This window comes from Vidua macroura, chromosome 2 (genome assembly GCF_024509145.1).
Source record: "Vidua macroura isolate BioBank_ID:100142 chromosome 2, ASM2450914v1, whole genome shotgun sequence".
NCBI classification, from domain to species: domain Eukaryota; kingdom Metazoa; phylum Chordata; class Aves; order Passeriformes; family Viduidae; genus Vidua; species Vidua macroura.
In genome coordinates this window covers 108,002,180-108,021,218 of record NC_071572.1, presented here as the reverse complement: position 1 = coordinate 108,021,218, position 19,039 = coordinate 108,002,180, and the positions used below count along the sequence as shown (strand labels likewise).

General features: G+C 37.6%; 1 protein-coding gene across 1 annotated transcript in view; it reads right to left on the bottom strand.

Moving 5' to 3' along the window:
- ROBO2 (roundabout guidance receptor 2) overlaps positions 1 to 19,039 on the bottom strand; it is a 434,311-nt gene that overhangs the window by 95,700 nt on the left and 319,572 nt on the right. Inside the window, exons 7-8 of the mRNA XM_053969447.1 lie at positions 5,835 to 5,959; positions 1,372 to 1,543 (exon numbers count right to left, since the gene is read on the bottom strand). Of these exons, the coding sequence (XP_053825422.1) occupies positions 1,372 to 1,543; positions 5,835 to 5,959 (297 nt within the window). The remainder of the gene's footprint in view (positions 1 to 1,371; positions 1,544 to 5,834; positions 5,960 to 19,039) is intronic.

Genomic DNA, 19,039 nt, shown 5'->3' with positions numbered 1-19,039 from the left:
ATGGCCCTGAATCAGGCAGCACTATGGACAGATATTAAAAAATATTGCCTTTCCATTCCTTTTAAATGACCTTTTAATCTACATTTAAATTTGAATTGAATGAAAATGCATCATTTTGTCATAGACCATGAGAGAAAGGACTAAAAGATTGCAGAGCAAAGCCAAGTCTTTAGTCTCCAGAAACTACAGAAAAGCAATGTGCTTGAAGAGATGCAAGGATAAGGCAGAAATTATTTCCCCTTGTCATAAAAATATAGGCAGCTTTTGGAAAACAAAGAAAAGGCATCAAATTAATGCTCAAACCTCTATAATACGAGCCTGAACCTCTCTACCTGTCACTTGTGATGAATATGCTCTTGTGAAAAGGCAGATTATTCAAAATTAGACATCTTTTCAAACTTTCATGGTGCAGGCAGGTCTCTAAGGGAACAGTAAAAGTAGACCTCTGCATATAACAACAGTTTTAATGGCAAAAATTCATCAAAGTCTGTCAGGAGATATTTAATGTGTCAGTTAAGATAAGGAATAATGATGCTGGGGAATGCCACTGTCTCTGAGTATAAGAGGGATTCTCTTGTTTTCTTCGCTAACATGAAAGGATGTAAACTGCCTTCTATCCACAATAAGATGAAGAGGGATATCAACAGGATTCCTGACATATGAAAAGGATTCATATTTGTAGAAGAGAAACCTCAAGGCAGGATGAGTATCAAACCCAAAAATTTGAAACTAAAAGCATCAAGACAGACCATGTAATTATTTTCCTTTCCCGAAAACTCTTCTCTACCTATGGATTTTCATGACTTTTTTCACACCTACCCCTACTGAGGCATTCTTAGAACACAGCTCTGAGCCAGGTGCTTTATTCATGGAGGGACTAAAGGGCTACATGTTGTAGGCAGTCCAAATCTATGGTACTCCACCACCTTCTGAGAAACTATGTTGATTTAATTGAGCTAAGGACACATCTCCTACTTGTCTAAGATAGGACTGAACACTGGTTGGAATGGAGATATATTTTTTTGCACCTCAGTTCACTGCTTTAATCACAAACCTGTTCATTCTCCTTTGTTTCTAGTCCTATCTTAGCTCTAGCAAACCAAGAAGCTTCATTTCTCAGCAAACCTATTCCAAGCTGGTTTGTCGCTTTTTTCCATTGTTAACAAACCTCTAGAAAGCAACTAAGAGGCAAACTAGACTTTGATACCTTTTTCACTCCATACGCAAATACGGAGATCTTTTCACACTTTATTTCCTACAGAAGATTGTCCATTTACTTGTATGATTTATGTGATCTCATACCCCTTTATTTACACTGCTTTTTATGTACTTTTGACAGGAAAGAAACAATAGGAATTTCTAACAACTCACCATCAGTAACCTCCAGCTGAGCCTTTGCTAAAATGCTTCCAGCAACCGTCAGTGCTTGACAAATGTAGTAGCCTGCATCAGACCTCTGGATGTTGGTAATGGTGAGGTCCCCAGTTGGTGACACAGAATATCTGCTGTTGGGCTGCAGAGGCTGGTTTGGGAAGAGTAGGTTCTGCAAAGAAAATTCATCTCACATCAATTCAGAACACAAAAGCACCACTTTTCCTTCAGCTACAGAGACAATGATTTTTCCTTGAAAGTACTATAAATAATCGAGGACAAAAAGTAAGTGTGGTTGTGACTTTATGAACACATAGAGCTGCTTTCCCTGCCTTGGGCAACTCACAGTTTAAATTAGAAACAGCCTTTTGACAGCTCACAGTGCTGTGTTCTGACTGGGGTATAGGCGAGGAGACATTTTCCAACAATCACACTTGAGTGATTTATATTTGTGACACATTCATCTTCGTTCTGAATGCAATTGTAATAATATACTCAGCTATCAAACCAGAAGGACATCACACTACAGCAAACACTAGAAAACTAGCAGCAAGCATTGAATCCTGGAAACTGGAGGGAGCAGAGCACTATTGTTTGGCTATGAAAACATTCTGAGAAAAGGAGAAAGTAAGAGCATGGTAGATAAGTAAAGCTGGGAGGAAGACAGAAGCATGTCATAAAGTAGGAGAAGCTGGCAGAGCAAGAGAGTTTAAAGGAGAAGTAAAAGGAAATTAAAACTGTGATAAACCAAAGGAGAAATGCAGCAAAGAGCCTGGAGGGTGAATAGAAAGGGTATTAATCTGATGTGGAAATCATCAGAGAGAAAAAAAAAAATCATGTAGGATAAGGTATCAGTTAGCACAAAACAGGGAGATTAGTTTTTGCCTTTGGGCTGGATTGGAGAAAAGAGAGACGTCAATAATAATAACTGGAATGGCTCTAGTAGTCATTGCATATGATGAGGGACTGAATGAATCAATACTACAGACCCGAAAAGGTTTTAGTGGTGAGAGCTGTGTTTTCAAGGAAAAAGTTATACCCTCTGGCACAGCTCTTGTGAATAAATAAGAACAGGAAAAGGAAGGCAATGCGAAGAGAAAGGTCATCAGTGTCGCCCAATGAGACAGAAAGGAGAACAGCTTAAACAATAATAAAACAACAGTAATTCCAGTAAAACGGGATCTAGATTTTATGCCAACTCAACGAGACTCTATGAAAGATACAGTTGTTTGCATCAGGAATACCCCAAAACACTGCTACCAGCTTTCAGTCATCACTGCAGCTCTGTCTATCTCTGCTGTGCTTTCTAACAATGTTCTTACTAACTTTTAAACTTGTTTGTGTTGACCAAAAAAAAAAAAAAAAAAAAAAAAAAAAAAAAAAAAAAAAAATCTAAAAGTGCAGAGTAGGGTATTAAATGAATTTTCTGCAGATCTGTTTCTTCTGAAGCAGACCTTGATGGTTTACAAAAAGTATTTGGAACTGATAAGCAACACACTGCTTAAGAAACAAGTAAGAATTCAAATAAGAAACAAATCCTATTTTTAAGTGAAACTCACGCCTTTATGGTTTTGGCAGTAAAAGGAAAGAGATATGCTTCAATAAGATCCAATATTCCAAGTATTCTTATAATTGTATTAACCTACTGGGTTACTCATCACACTAGGCTTTTCTTTTACTGCCTTTCAATAGCAATGTTTAAGAAATTTGTAACAGCGAATTTTTCCTCAAAAATCAATATTCACCCAGTAAACATAATAGGATAGGATAATAGGAAAAAAAGGTCTTAAAATTCTGAAACAATTTGAGGTTACAGGATTAAGTGGGTCTCAAATAATTGCCCTGTTTTCTGAACTGATTTAAAACTTTCAAAGTAACTTCTGCCTGGCACAGGATATATACTGGATTATGAAAACTGTATTATATCTACTGTATTATGAAGACTTCAGTAAATATTATGAGAAAGAGGAGAAATTTGACATAGCTGATCTTGACTTCATTTATCACTCATTATGTAAAGTGTAAAAACAAGCTGAGTGCAAAAGACGGTGCAAGGATTAAGCTCCTAATTCTTAAGAGAAAAATAGTCGAGAACCTTCTTTATCACTTTGTTAGAAAGGGGAATCAATCCTTGTTTATATCTTCAGTATAGGCTTCTCTGTCCTGGAAAGGTACCATGTTCCAGTGAATACTCCACACATCAGGAGGAGTTCACCAGTCTTGTAACTCCTCCCTTCAAAGACCAGATAACTATGAACTATAACTTGTCCTAAATTACAGTACAACCCCTTTTAAAATGCTTTTCACAATTTCACTGGTTTTAATTAGCTGTTGGGTTGCTCATTTGGGCACAATGGTGGCATGCTGGGCTGCAAACAGAGGGACCAGAGCCATCCCTGATATAGTACCACTGCATTTATCTCAAGGAAGGATTGAATCCACGGAATCTAAAGGTTACACACGCCCTGCCCTCGCACATGTCATCGGCAAGTGGCTGTTGAGCTCTGGGGAAAAGGCTACCAAGCACAAAGGGCCAGCTGTTTATACACAGGCTGGCACAAAAAATTACTCAGGAGGGAACAGCTCCCCTCCCTTCCAGCTGGTTGTGCTCAAAAATGCAGGATGGAGAAATGGATTCACAATCAAAAATGCCCTACAATTACTGGAGTGGGATAACATGACTACATAACATTACTTTGAACACTGAAAGTGGTGCTGCAAATAGGTCCCCTAAAAGCAGAAACAGCATTGTAGAGACAAGCAACAATTTACAGGTGGGAGGCAAAGGTGAAAAGTCCTGTAATTAGGCAAAAAATCCACTCTCCATTGCTATGATGATATACACTATGTGGAAATTCACTCACTCTGTGGCACCTCACTGCAAAATATGGCAAATTATACACTGAGATGGCAACCCCAACCTGTGTTACTTCACTGATGATCAATTAAGATTAACATGAGAATGTTGTAAACTACATTGAGCCATGTTGCAAGGTTTGATTATAAATCATGCAAGTATCAATTTTTATGTTGCATTTGTTTGCCAAAAAAGACTATTCTAACCCTTAGGGATCTGGTTCTCAATATGGTAATTAATTTTCCAGGTTTGTAATTAAGCAGCTTCAACATTGTACAATCAGTGGGTAATAACATTCAATTAAAGACACAAGATGCATTTTCACCTTAAAATGTTTTTACCCTTGAAGCGATACCAATGGAAGAGGATAAAATAGAGTATTAACACTTTTCAATTACGCTAAATGACTTTAATCCTGAAAATGATGTCCTACTTTAATTAGAAGCTCTTCTCTTTATTACAGTATGATGGATGTCCACTTTATTAGATTCAAGTGTGACACTATAAGCTCACTTTACATAAACATTACCATGCTATTAAAATGCTCTACAAGGAAGGGGTTTGAAATGTTTGCTACCACATCAGTACTTCCTACTTTAATTTCAATATGCTTTTCTACCTTCCCCTTGAAAAAAATTGTCACCTTAGTGAGACTCACAATACTGTGTTTTTCCAGGATGTGATCCTTGGAGGCTAGATCTAAATTTCTCTAAATGTTATACTGAGAGATATACACTGAAAGTTATGCTTGCACTCAGACAATAAAATAATCACAGCCATAAAGTAATAATTTTGTCTTTGTAAGCCAACGAGACAGCAGAGCACAAAATGCTGTCAGCCTGGTCCTGTCATTCTGGACCAGTTTTCTGATCTCCTGAGAGGGTGAAGCAGAAGCAAGTGGGGAGGAGCTGTGGTTCAGCTCTTATTTCACATTTTACCTGAACTGGTACACACAATGCCTGCAGTAAAGAAATGTTGTGGCATCACATTCAGATACTGAGCTATAAAGTTAGTATGGGCTGATGGTAGTGCCATTTGCTGCCTCACAGATTTTGCCTTCAGAGAGGATCAGGTAAATATTTCCAAACCAGATCTGGAAATTTCTTGAGATAATTTTACTGAAGAAAGCATCTGTGTGTTCAAAACCTTTATTTGTATGCTCTCTGAGAAAATGCCAATGCAAATCAGCTTGCTGGATATATTTTGCTTGATCATGTCTAGACAGGTTGTGAACTGTAATTACTGGCTCTGATTAGCTCAAAATTGAGTCATACCTTTTTTTATCTGCTGTTCCTGTCTCACCCACCTGTTTGTTGGGGGCTTCAGAACAAAAAGCCTTTAACATATATACTGTTTCCTTCTACTCCTCTATACAGTGCCTAGCACAGGTTTCAACAACTTAAATGGCCTTTGTTTTTAATATTTCTTCAAAATATTAAAAAAAAAGTGACACAAATTTCAGTAGAGAATAGTGATAGTTTAAAAAGACGTATTTCTGTGAAAGATGAAAAGACCTGTGAAAGATAATGTAAATAATTTTCCTTAAAATTAAACCATATAACTATTTAGAAAGACTTGAAAGACTTACAGGGTGCTTGCAACTTACCTGACTTCCTTCTTTTTGCCAGAAAACAGCTGGCTGGGGATTTCCTTTAGTTTCACAAGGAAAAGTCACAGTTCGACCCTGGGCTACAATCTGGTCTCGTGGTCTCACCACAAACTGTGGGGGAGCTACAAGGTAAGAAAAACCATGGTGTAAGTTTAGGATATTTTGCAAGGGAGAGAAAGGGAATATTGAAGGAAAAAGACAACATTATGGAGATTTGTTTTATGTCAGAGGACATGACACCAGAAACATTCATTAGTATAGACAGAATTAATATATAAACAGAAACAACAACAGCGACAGAGAGCAGCAATATATGTATGTGACATCCCCAGGTATTAAAAAAAAAAAAAAAAAAGGAAAGAAACAACCATACATGCTAGAGTCAATTCTGATGACATCAAATGCTAAAGAGCAGGAGTCAGGTGTTTATATTGCTGAATCTGGATGTATTCTACCTTTGCTCTGGGAAGGTGTCAGCACCCTCAGATCCTCTCATACTTCACAGAGCTTGCTGTAGCTATTGTGTATTGCAAGGTATGAATTAGGATAAACAGACTGCCTTTCTCAATCTGCCCCTCTGGGCTTTTAAAAATTATTATGAAAGGAGAGGAAGGTCTGGATGACAGCAAAAGAACCCAAATTCAACAGCTCCCTTACTCCTCTTTGAAGCAGTGTGGTCAAGAATGGTGTGGGGAAGAGGACTTGCTGTAAAAAGAATCATTGCTAAAAGAACACGAGCCTGGTAAACTCAGGCTTCAGCTATTTTAAAGAGTAGAGAGAAGCAAAAGTTGAAGAGTTGATGGGGAGAGGTAGTGGTGAGTAAGAAGGAATAGGTATTTCAGGAGGTAAGGAAGACACAGGGAAAAGGAAAAAGGAGACTGGAGTTAAAACAAGAAAGAAGAAGCAGGACTGGCTATGTTTTCAAGTTGCTGGCATTAACAGTGTTCAGTCATAGGGGACCAGGAAGCAGAGTCAGAAGTGAACAATTTCTAGGAGAGGGACATAGTTTGACTTGTCTGGAGGGTAATGGTGGAGAATAGAGAGTCAGTGCTTGGGAAGTGAAGGTAGAGAAAAGGCGTTAATGAATAGAAAGAGGAGAATGGGGAAGAAGTGTTAGAGGATTTGAGATAAAAAACTTGAAATCAATAACTATGTTGAGCATGATGTGTAAGTAAAGCAAATTATTTTTCTATGTGGGACATGAAAACTCTCCACTCTTGGTTCATCACTGGAATTCACTGGGATTTGTACTCTTTTGCATATTTTAAAAATGTAAGCAGCATCTCCAAATATTCTTATCAAAAGACTAGCTAACTTTTGGGGCAGGCTGAAACAGGGAAAAAAAGCACAAAAGAAACTCAAACCCCTCAACCCACCCTTGTTTTCTTCTATTCCACTATTGCTTTTGTGGGTGTGCAGAGGGATGGTTTAGGAATACTAAGCTTTCAGGTAAACAGAATTTAAGTGTTTTAGAAAACCGCACTTTCAGCATTATAATTACAAACTATTTAATTAGGCACGAAGAGCAATCAAGACCCAGCTTCCGATTACACCTGCTGACAGCACAGACACAAACCTGCTAACTGCATAGAAATGTGAGCAGACCTGATTCTCCTGAAACACACTTTGCAGTTATCTCATGAGGTACTTCCCGAGGCTTTACAGATCAGCAGGAGTCTAAAGAGCATCAGTTGAGTAGTGCTGGCACTCTTAAAACAAGAACTTAATAAACATGAATCACAATCAGTTTAGAAGGTAGAGGGGTAGAGGGTATTTCCTTCTGCCTCACACTCCTAAAGAGAGGTTTGGGCCTCTCTGGAGAGAAATATCCACCTCTTCCTCCACTTTAGGAGGTGTTAATCTTATGAACAGGCAGGACTAAGGGTGAGGTGCCCTCTTGCTGCCTGTTTACAGCCATGTATTTTGAGGTTTCTATAAGGTGTTGCTAAACATACCCTAGGAACTGAATTCATGTTACACCACTCCTCAAGTGATGAGCTGCAGTGAATTACTTGGATTTCCCTCACCTTGTTTCACCCAGCATATCCACATGAAACCCCCACAGGTGCCAGGAAATGCAGTGTGCTAATCAGTGCAGTGTTTGGGTGACCCCAAGACCACAATCTTCCTATGGTGCCAAAAACCTGGTGTCAGGAGACTATCCCATAGATCTATCCTAAGCAGGATGGATGGCTAAATTCACTTCTTAGGCTTGCTTGGTGCCCTGGGGGCTGCACAGACAGAGCTCTCAGACAGCTCAACAGAAGCAAGAAGGGCATGGCATTTCCACGAGCCTGTCCTTCAAATCATGTAACTGAGTAAATGCAAGGGAGAGAAGTTTAAAGGTGCATCTGAAACTCTCTCACACACACAGATCTCTACTGTAAATCCATAATTCAGAGCTCTAAACAGATACCACACAACTGAATTTGTCACTGTAGCAGACCTTCCAAGGATCAAATTAAGGTAATTTGGTAGTCAAGGAACAATGAAATGAGAAAAAACACACCCTGGTTTCTACCTAGTTTCCGGTTTTTGATCCGTTCCTAGTTTTCAACATCTCTCACTTTCCTAAGAGCAGAGAAAAAAGTTCCTTCTTCTTTTATTTTCTTTTTTTTTTCCCCCAATCAGAAAAGGGAAATAAATCTGTAGCTCTGACATGGACTGACCCTCCTGCTCTCTTCTCTCCCTGCTACACATCAAATCCTCTCCATCATTTGACCATACTACATAAGCAGATATTTGGCCTCACAGTTACTAGGTCAGGCTTTCTAAAGACTCCAGCAAATAATCACGTATAGTTATGCAATAATATCTTTTCTAACTTTGCTCTGCAGCCCTGATTACTAGAAATTCACTATACAAATAAATGAATCAGAGCTTTTACTCACATTAAATAGAGCACAAAACCAGTTTCTTCAGCCAAACTATTTAGCACCATAATTTTGAAGGACATGAAAAACATTCTTTTTGAAAACTAAAATTTTTCATTAATTTTTAAAAAAATTATTCAAAGATGAAGTTATATAATGAAGGAAATCTTCATTTTGTCATAGTTTGTTGTCATATTCAGCTACAGCTCTGCTTACAGACAGCCTCTGTTGTACAGCCTTGTTTACAGCATTTAAAGACTGTTTTCACCATATCAGTTTTATCTGTCAATTTCTAGTTGAATTTGAAAACTGAAAGCAACAGTTAATAATTGCAGGAGTTATTCTTGGTCAAATGTAACTACCCAAATACTGTGACTGTCATTATCCCCAGAGAATGCAGCATGACCCTGCTCAAAGACAGCAAGGCTTCTTTGACAGAATAAGCACTTGGGTTCTTAAATTTTCCTAAAAACAGAGCTCATTACGTTCACATATGGATGCTGTTTATAAATACAGACAAATATTATTACTTCTATTCTGCAGAAGGGTTAAGTGAGATCATGACTTGCTCAAAGCGCAGCTTCAGTGGAACATCGGGCAAAATTTATTCAAGCCATTATTGCTGTTCTCAAAGTAGGTGAATTTCTAAAACATTCTGAAAACGTACAGTTAGAGAAGCAACAGCAGGCTTGATATGCTTCAGCTGTTAAAATTATGTGGTACTTTAATGCTTAGTTCAAGCTAAACATTAAGATCATTAGAAGGATCTGTTGAAAAAACTTACGAAGCAGCAACAACAGTGTTGTACGTATCAGACTATTACTTTCTACTATTTCAGATGTAACATAAACTGGATTGGAGGAAGCAGAGTGGAAAACCTCTTGCTTAACTGACAATTGAAAGTCAAAGACAGTGGCTCTAAAATGAAATATATTGCTTAGATTCTAGCAGACTAGCCAAAAATATGGGAAAAAAAAGAACAATTACGATTACAGACACAATATACTTCTATTGAAACTTCCTTTCCTTTTTTTTTTTTTTTGAGAAATTTAAATAGTACACAGTAAATTAGATTTGATTTTTGGCAAATTATGCTTTGATATTGCATTCAGCAAGCGCTGGCTTCAATCAATGTCACACTAGAGCTCTGTTATGCTAATAGATGATATGGAAATCAGATGGTTGAACATGAATAGAAAGCACAGGCCATGTACAAGGGGGCTTTGAGATGAGGGGATGGGGGGACCCTAAGGTTAATCACATCATATTCAGAGCTGTTTTTACAGCACAGAACAGTATTTGACTGCAGGAACTAAAATGGAGATAGAAAAGCATGAGCAGTAGTGAGAATTAGTTATGTTGTTCAAAATGAGAAGAGTGCATTCCATTGCACTCTTTTAGAATGTTGGTAGTTTATGAATGTCTGAATGGATATTTTATGCTGTTAATAAATGTATATGAAGGAAGACCCTGCTCTGATGTTAAAAAGCTTTAAAAAAAAACCCAAAAAAATTGCTGCATATTATTTCAAAGGGATTTCTCAACTCTACTCCAATCTTAATAGTTAGCAGAATCTCTAATCTGATAGGATGGATTTCATGCATTTCTTCTTAGTACTGCTGCTGAATACTAGAGGTTACTCTGAGTCAACAGCAGCTGATAAAGCTGCTGATGCAGAAAAGCTTGACTGAGACAGAAAGTTCATCCCTTGTAGGTGAACTCTGGTCATCTGATAAGAAATGTGGCAGAAGACTCGGAAGGGGAGGGGAAATTTAATATATAAAAATGTGAATTCATAGCAAAAAAGTACATTGATCTCATATCAGGTACTAGCAACATTCTTTTTCCAATGACAATTTTCTCAACTGGCCTTGTGATTTGGAGTTGACATGGAATTCAATGATTCTACAGGAATTTTATTATCATAACTTGCTCACAGTACCTTCCCCAGACCAAATGCCCTTGGGTTCATATATTATATTGGTGTTTTTAACTAAAAGTAGATATTGTAGCAAGTTTTTTTCTAATATTTCTACTGCAAGAGACAGGATCAATGAATGAAAGCAAACTGTAGGACGTTCAACAAGGCCAAGTGCTGGGTCCTGTATTTGACTCACAACAACCCCAGGCTGTGCTACAGATTTAGGGAAGAGTAGCTGGAAATCCTCCTAGAAGGAAAAGACCTGGGAGTGCTGGGTGACAGTGACAGAACAGGAGATAGCTGTGCCCACGTGGCCAAGAAGGCCAATGGCACCTGGCCTGGATCAGCAGTGGTGTGGCAGCAGGACCAGGGCAGAGATTGTGCTGGGCACTGGTGAGGCCAAACCTCAATCCTGTGTTCAGTTTTGGGCCCCTCACTGCAAGAAGGACATTGAGGTGTAGCAGTGTGCCCAGAGAAGGGCAACAGAGCTGGGGAACAGTCTGGAGCACAAGTCTGGTGAGGAGCAGCTGAGGGAAGTGGAGGTGTTTAGCCTGGAGAAAAGGAGGCTTGGGGAGATCTTGCTTTCTACAGCTCCCTGACAGGAGGGAGTAGCCAGGTGGGGTTCAGTCTCTTTTCCCAGGTAAGAAATGATAGGCCTAGAGGAAATGGCCACCAGTCGTGCTAGAGGAGGTTTAGATTGGATTTTAGGAAAAATTTCTTCACCAAAAAGACTTGCAAGCAGGCTGTCCAGGGAGGTGGTGGAATCACTGTCCCTGGAAGTATTTGAAAGATCTTGAAGGTCTTTTCAAACTGAAACAATTCTATGATTCTACCAGGGAATATGAGAATTTATTCAAACCTCACTAAAGCTGGTAGAAATTCTCCTTTTGGCTTATGTGGACTTTGGATCAAATCCATTGGAAAAAAAAAAAAAAGTATTACAGGAAATGAGTGACAGCAACAAATTTCAAGGGCTTAAATTACAGATTTGACAACCTTTAATTACAACTAATTTCAATTGATAGTGAACTGCACATGAAATTCATCATGGAGATTACTTAGGCAAGCTAAAGTGATAAAGATGAGGGCTTCATTTTAAACTGGAATTGTTTATCATCCATCAATATATTCCTGTGACTGGTTCAAAGGGGGCAATGGGAAAGATGCTGACTTGTAAATATTCTAAGCAAAATTCAGATAATGGTAGGGGAAAAGGCTCTGAGGAACAAGTAGAAACACACTGGCCAGTAAAGTATCAAGATTCTCTAATACTCAGTTCTGCTTCCAGCAGGGAAGAGACAGCAGGCAAACCTACATTCTTTTTCAGCATTGTACATTTGCAGCAATCAATTAATTTCATTTGAACAATCAAGGTTACACCTGGTACAATTCTCAGCCGCTCTGTCTGCAGCTAAGAGAGTCAGCTGGCTGACAAGATAATGTTGCATTCCCCAAACTGCTTTTTTACTTTGGAATAGCCATCAAAACTTATTTTGCAAAGACTTGGAGCTGGTATCTCAGTGCTCATCTCAAATCCTTACTGCAGTGACAATATTCATGTGGCACTCTCAGCTGCCTTTGAAACACATGGATATTTTAAGAGATCGAACTCAATTCCACTCTTACAAGTACAAATCAAGACTTGCCTCTAAGACATTTACACAGAGGACAGGAGAAGCCCACAGAGCTCCTTCTAAAGTAATATGTATTTTCAAAAGGGAGGTAACCCTTGACACCATCTATGGAATAGAACTACTTATCTGTAGGATTGCTTTGCTGGTTCCTGATACCAGCTAAGACAATTGAAGGCTGCACAGGAACTCTTTAAAGAAAAAAAAATTGATCCTCTACCTTTCTGTGTCATTGGTTAAATTTGTCTGGCAGATATTGGAATTTTAGATGGTTTTTATACAAATACAAAATAACATTGTAAGATCCTATTTATACACCTTGCAACGATGTTTAACATGAGCTGCCAAGAAATGCAGATACAAAAGTCTAGAAATTTTGAAAATCATTTGCAAGGACACTATTGCTGATGGAGTAAATAGAAGAAAACAAAACAGGTTCAGCCTCAAACTCCAGAAACCTGGGCTGATTCAGCAGCTCTTCCCTCAAAAGTTCAGATCATCTTAATGGGTACTGAAAGTGATGTGTGGTTGTTAGGACACAAAGTTATTAGTGCATTATTAGCTGTGACTAATGATAAATCAAGGGTGTAGCCTCTGACACAGGAGCCATTACAGAAGACAGAGAGGATGACAGCTTAGGCCTATTACTAAATCAGATCTTTCTTATCAAGGATAAACTAATGGAAGCTAAGGATAATAATTCTCTTTAAAGAGAAAAGATATCTCAATCTTACGGTGTGCTCCAATGATTAGGTGTGCTCACACACAGGGAAGGCAGTAACTTTTTAGCACATGAGTTACAACTGAGTTACCTGGAAAATGAGTCTCCTCTCTTATTCTGCCATTGCCTAGGCTGTAAGAGAGCAGTAGCCTTTGAAACAGATGCATAAATCTCATTTGGTAGATGATTTTTGTTTTGGTTTGTTGTTTTTTTTTTTAACTATGTCTTCTTGCTTGTCCGTTTATAGTGCTCTCTGTCTTTCATGATTTCTTCTTCAGGTGAATAGTTCTGGCACAAAAATGAAGAATGGGTAGATTGTGGGGATAACAAGAGATTTATGAAGCCCTTTGCTATACCCATTATTTTTAAAATCACATGTGTGCAGGGGGTGCTTGGTTTGGAGTCTTCTGGAAAGCAGGTTCCCATAACCTAGGGAAGCATGCATAATCCATTGCTTGGATGCCACCTTTAACACTGACACTGCTTCAAAACTAGTTCTGTAATAGTTCTCATGTGTCCTGCAATAACAGGTCAAATACACAAAGGCAGAAGCACATGGCACAAGTGGGAAGAACTTTTGGCAGGTTGAAGGAGAGGAAAGACTGGGGAAGAAGAATCAGAGCAAGAGAGAGGGAGCACAGGGAATTATTACCAGGGAGCAGAGGGAATTATTACCAGTGTCCTTCACACTGCTGCTGTCTCATGGAAACTGAGAAACTCCTTTTGTTTTGGTTTGTTGCTGTTTTCAGATGAACCATGTGTAAACACAGCATTGTGAAAAGAGCACACTTTGATCATTTGAGAATGTTAAACCTTCTTTCATACTAATTGTTCTAATATTCAATTTAAATTCAGGTTCTGAATTTCACATATAACAACATTTTTATCCTTCAGTTGCTCTGAAACACTGAAGCAGATAATCTCTTAAAGCATGGAAGCATAAGCATTTTTTCCTTCTTTGCAAGAGGTGAAAGAAGTCTAGAGAATCAATAAACAAAAACTGCTAGCTGTCCTAAATATTTTGATACACAGAATCTCTCTTTTATCCCTGGATGACCTGAAAGAATGAAGTGGGATAAATCTGCATGCAGGAAAAAAAAAAAAATTGTTCTTCATTCTTCCCTAGGACTAATGTCAATAAAAAAAATACACTGAGAAAAACTACTAAAAAAAATTTCAAGTCTGCCTCCTACATAGCCAAAAAGAAAGGCATCTACTTTCCACTCCCCCATCCCATTTTCCAGTGCTCTGACTTTAGCAGTGGCACTTTTCCTGGGTTCCTCCTCCTCCTCTTTGTTTTACAGTGCATTTAAATATTTAGTTTAAATATCAGGCTTAATTTCATCCTAGCATTAGACTGTAGCCTATTCTCATTTAGTCATACATCTCTGTTTTATTATACCTTGTCCAATCACTTTTAAGTCCAATGCTCTTTTAAGCAGCCCTGGAATTTTAGAGATGCTGCTGAAAAATCCCATCTAGAAAGTTTTTCATTTAGTTTTGGTGCACAAAAAGAAAGGGAGCATTGGTTCTCTCTGTCCAATAACTCCCATTACTCAGGACTTTCTCTACTTTAAACAATACTTTGTAATTTTTTGCTTTTTCCCAAGTGCCTGAGATTCAGGATATACCTTTTACTCAGATCACATAGAAAAGATGTGCTCTTCTAGAATCTTAGCACTTTAGCCTGCTTGGTTACATAAACTGTACCCTTAGGGGATGGCTTGTGCTGCTCTTACTTTCTGTGAGTTTACCAAACAAAACAAATTATGCCAACAAAAAGACACGTAATATGCCTTGATTCCTCTTTTAACGGGAGATAGCAGGATGGTTTGTTGGCAATATGTTTAAAAAGGAGTCCTTGCTGATCACAGTCCTTGCTGACAGAGTAGAATTTCATCAAAATAATGAGTGCAATCTGGTTAGCTCCTTCAAAGAGACATGAATTCACATGCTGCAGAGAAGAGCTAAGGAGATGATGAGAAGGGTAAAGAGCCCAGATAGACTCACAGGCTACATCTATAGTGAGAAAGGTGACAAATTCCTGGTTTGTTTACCCTTGAGAATAAAGAAGGCTGAGAGGAGATACTTTACTCAATTTGGGACACTTAAACGAAGAGAGAAAAAGGAGAGAGGAAGAAAAATGACTACTTATTCTGACTGACAATGTTAACGTTCAAGGAATAGGACACACAGTAGTTTTGCTGTTGAGTAACACTGAGATCACATCCAAGCTGTAAATTGGCTGGCAGCAATAAGAGCAAAGAAAGTAAAGGAAAAAGTGAATAGATTAATGTATTGATTTCCACGAGGAAAGGTAACTAATTACTCCTTTTACTGAAAGGAAGGGAAAAGCTTGGGGAGAGCAACACATCAGCAGACTTTTTTTTATACACTAATCTTCAAAGACTTATGGATATACACAGAACTCAGAAGCTAAAGAAATAGGAAAACAATTCCCACTGATTTGAGCATGCTTTGAGAAACTTTGAAAGTTAAAAAATAAAAGTTATGCATTAAACTTCTTGAAACTTCCCCAAGCTAGAGCTCAGCAATTAAAAGAAAATTAAAATAATGGGACTCTTGATCACTTCCTGTACTTCTTTTGCACTGCAGGCAAAGTAGATATGCTAAGGACTTCAAGAATTTTAGAGTGGTATTTACAGGCTACAACAAATTGTAACAAGTCAGCTCCATATTTTAATCTCTTACTGGTATACAAAGCAATCAGAATTTCATTCTACAGCAACCTTTTATCTTTAAATCTGAAGAATTTCTGACTTTTTAAAAAATAATGATGTCTTACTCTTTCATTTAACAAGTCCAAAAAGCCCAATGCCCACTGTTGTCCTTACCCTCTCCTGAAAATTTCTGTAAGTGGTACCAGACAGGCAAGATAGCATATTTTGATATAAATTTGAGATTTCTGCCACTGAAAGATGGCATTGTAGCACCATCTTATCTCTCCCATCACACACCGATCCACATTACTGATATTTTATAAATCCTCAGTGTCTCAAGTGAAGGTGGTATGTTCATGAATGTAATAAAAATAAAAGCATTCACTGTATATACACTTTCCCTACAAGAGTCAGAATAAAGAAGAATAAAGAGAATTCTTTCTCATTTACCAATCTGAACCATCTGAGCAATATCACAAAACCTAATACACCTTTCTATAAAATGCAGCCCTTTCCATTGTTTTTCATGCTGCACCACCCTTAACAGACCATTAAGTCATGCCAGGCTGATTTATGTCATGAAAACTTCCCAGTGCAGATTGAAATGCATCATACAGTCATATTGCACTTAAATGCCAATAGACTATTGCATTTAACTAATAGGAATTCATGGCAGGTATCTTAGCTGTCTCTTCACCATTATGACAGAGAAGTTCAATTTTTGTACTCGGTTTCCCTTTAGTCCCTTAGCTAAGTTCAAACACTTCACTTCTATCCTGGTGGCAAAAGTATCCAGGAATTTGCTGCAAGTCTCTTTTTGGGAAGATGAGCCACAGCACATGACAAAAAACCAAAGTAAACTTGACTTACTGCAAAGCAACTGACATGGAAAGAACTCTATTTTCATTTGGACTTGGTTGAAATTAATTTGAAAACTGAGTAGTACTCTGTCATCTGAATGACTTTTTGTATTATTAATAAAGAAGTACCTGGGACATCAGACAGATCTTCATAGATATTCCATTTGAAAGTACTCCAGCTCAAAGCAGTACAGCAACTGCCTTTGAAAAGAGGGTCAGTGTTACTGAAACTTTCGGGCTTTTCCCAACTATTGTGCTTCTTTCAGCAGCTATGCTCTTGCCCAACTGCCATATGAAATACAGCAGAATGCAAAAATGAGAAAATTCTAACTTGCTCATCTGGAAAATCTACCTAATCAGTGAAATAACTATAGAAATGGTCTAAATAGGGATAAATATCTTGTTTCCTAAACCCATCTGCTGTAAATCCTATCAGAAATCTTTCCAAAAGGTTATAAATAATCTATTTTAGAAACAGGCAACATATTTATTCCTAGCAGCAAATTCAAACATGATGAGTAATCTGGCACAGAGCTTTTAAATTCACCAGCTGCCACCCACCTCAGGCAGCATCATACCTCATTTTATCTGTGTAGTATGAACCATTTGTTAATAAGTGTTTGAACCCAAGATGGTCATTGGTAATCCCACTCCTGAATTTTCCACTCAAGCTGAAATTAAAATAAAAATATCACACCTAACAGAGTACAAATATTTGAAATAGGCAAAAACTGACTGGAAAACGAAAATGATTCTGTTTGCAACAAGAAATACAAATCTAAATCATTAAAAATATATTTCTCTACTCTTCATTGGAAAAAAAAATGTTTGATCTTGTTTAAAACCTAATAAAGGCAAAACATGTCTGCTTTGAATTGGAGACAGTGATGGAAGATAGAAGTATCTAGATAATTCTCTGGTGTCATAAAAAATATAAACTTTGAAGTACTCCCCTGCATGTTAACATATACATAAATATACAAATATACTTCTGTTAAAATGTCATCCTCCTAGAAAGCTGTGAGCTAATTACACAAAATATGGTTTTCTTTAGCTTCCTTTAGGTAAGGAGAGGTATTTTTGCTCTGCATTCCACTTAAATTCCTGAACAAAAAAATGCTACAAGATTTGACTCACTGTGCTTGCTAAATGACGATTTTAGCAGAAGACTACTTGGGTTTCTTAGTGGAGAGGGAAGCTACTTTGGTTTCACTTTAAACTAAAAAAAAAAAAAAAAAAACAGGATGGGTAGCCACCTTCTTTGAATAGAATTGAATGAAATAGAGCAGTGAACTGCACAAATTAATTTTATTTCAGGTAGTTAAGCAAAAAAAACCAATACAGGTACACACAATCACTGTCTTTCTACAGGTACAGGATCAGATAAAAGTGATTGACTCTGATCTGCTAATACACAGCAATCCCCACATACACTTGTATGGGAGTTCTATGTCAAACATCTTCAGGGTTAGACTTATTTACTCAACAATCCTTTCACAAGTCACAAAGATAATCACTAAATTAAATAATTTGATAAGGACCATATGCCCATATATTAATTATTTCAAGATAACCATTCTAATTTCAGTTTCCTAAATAAATTCTGTAGAAGAATAAATTCTTTGTCACACTTGTTCTCTTTCAACAAAATAAAACCGCCTAGGCAGGGAAAATGTCCAATTGACCACTGCACGATCACACAATCATATACCTGGACATAAAGTAACTTGAGACCAAGACCTGCTATATAAGCTTTGGAGATGGAATCAGGGATGACTCAATGGCCTGAAAAATTTTTAAAAAGAATCAGTACTGTGAAATGAGACACTATCAACACTGCTGAAATCTATCATTTTCTTGTGAATCTCCAGTCATTTATTTTATGTAGTTTCACAGAGCTTGAAACAGTCTCCACTTTATGATTTTTTTTCCTTGCCTGTCTTTTAAGAGTCAGCAAAGTAAAAAAAAAATTATTGCTTGCTCTACAAACAAAATACTTTTAATCTTGTGGCATTTCTTAGTAAATGAAGAAGCACACTAAATTCATGCCACACTTCCTAAGCACAGTAAAATTTTCTCCTGAGTTTACTGCAGTTTTACACTTCTGCAACTCCTGGGAAAGAATTCCTTGAGAATGAGCCTAATGCCAAAATAATACAGTAGTGATTTGAGTTTAAAGCTTGCTATCAAAATCCTAAATGGAGAAGGATAAATTTCTATTCTGCACAGGGAATTCTCCAGGTGTGGATAAGCCATGCTGTGACTGTGGAGGTATTTGGCTTGGTTCCATGGATGTTAGTTCATGCAAGTTAAAAAGATGGGATCGCCCTAGTTCTGGAAACAGAGGCCTAACCTGGATTTTATCTTTAAATTGCTCCAATCTTTCTTCCTCCAAACTTAGAACAGTGAAGAGCTGAGATGAATTCAAACTCAAAAACTTTAGTCAAATACATATCTAACAGAAGTTTTGACTAAGTAAATAAAGACCAACCCCCTCATCAATCTCCATAAACAC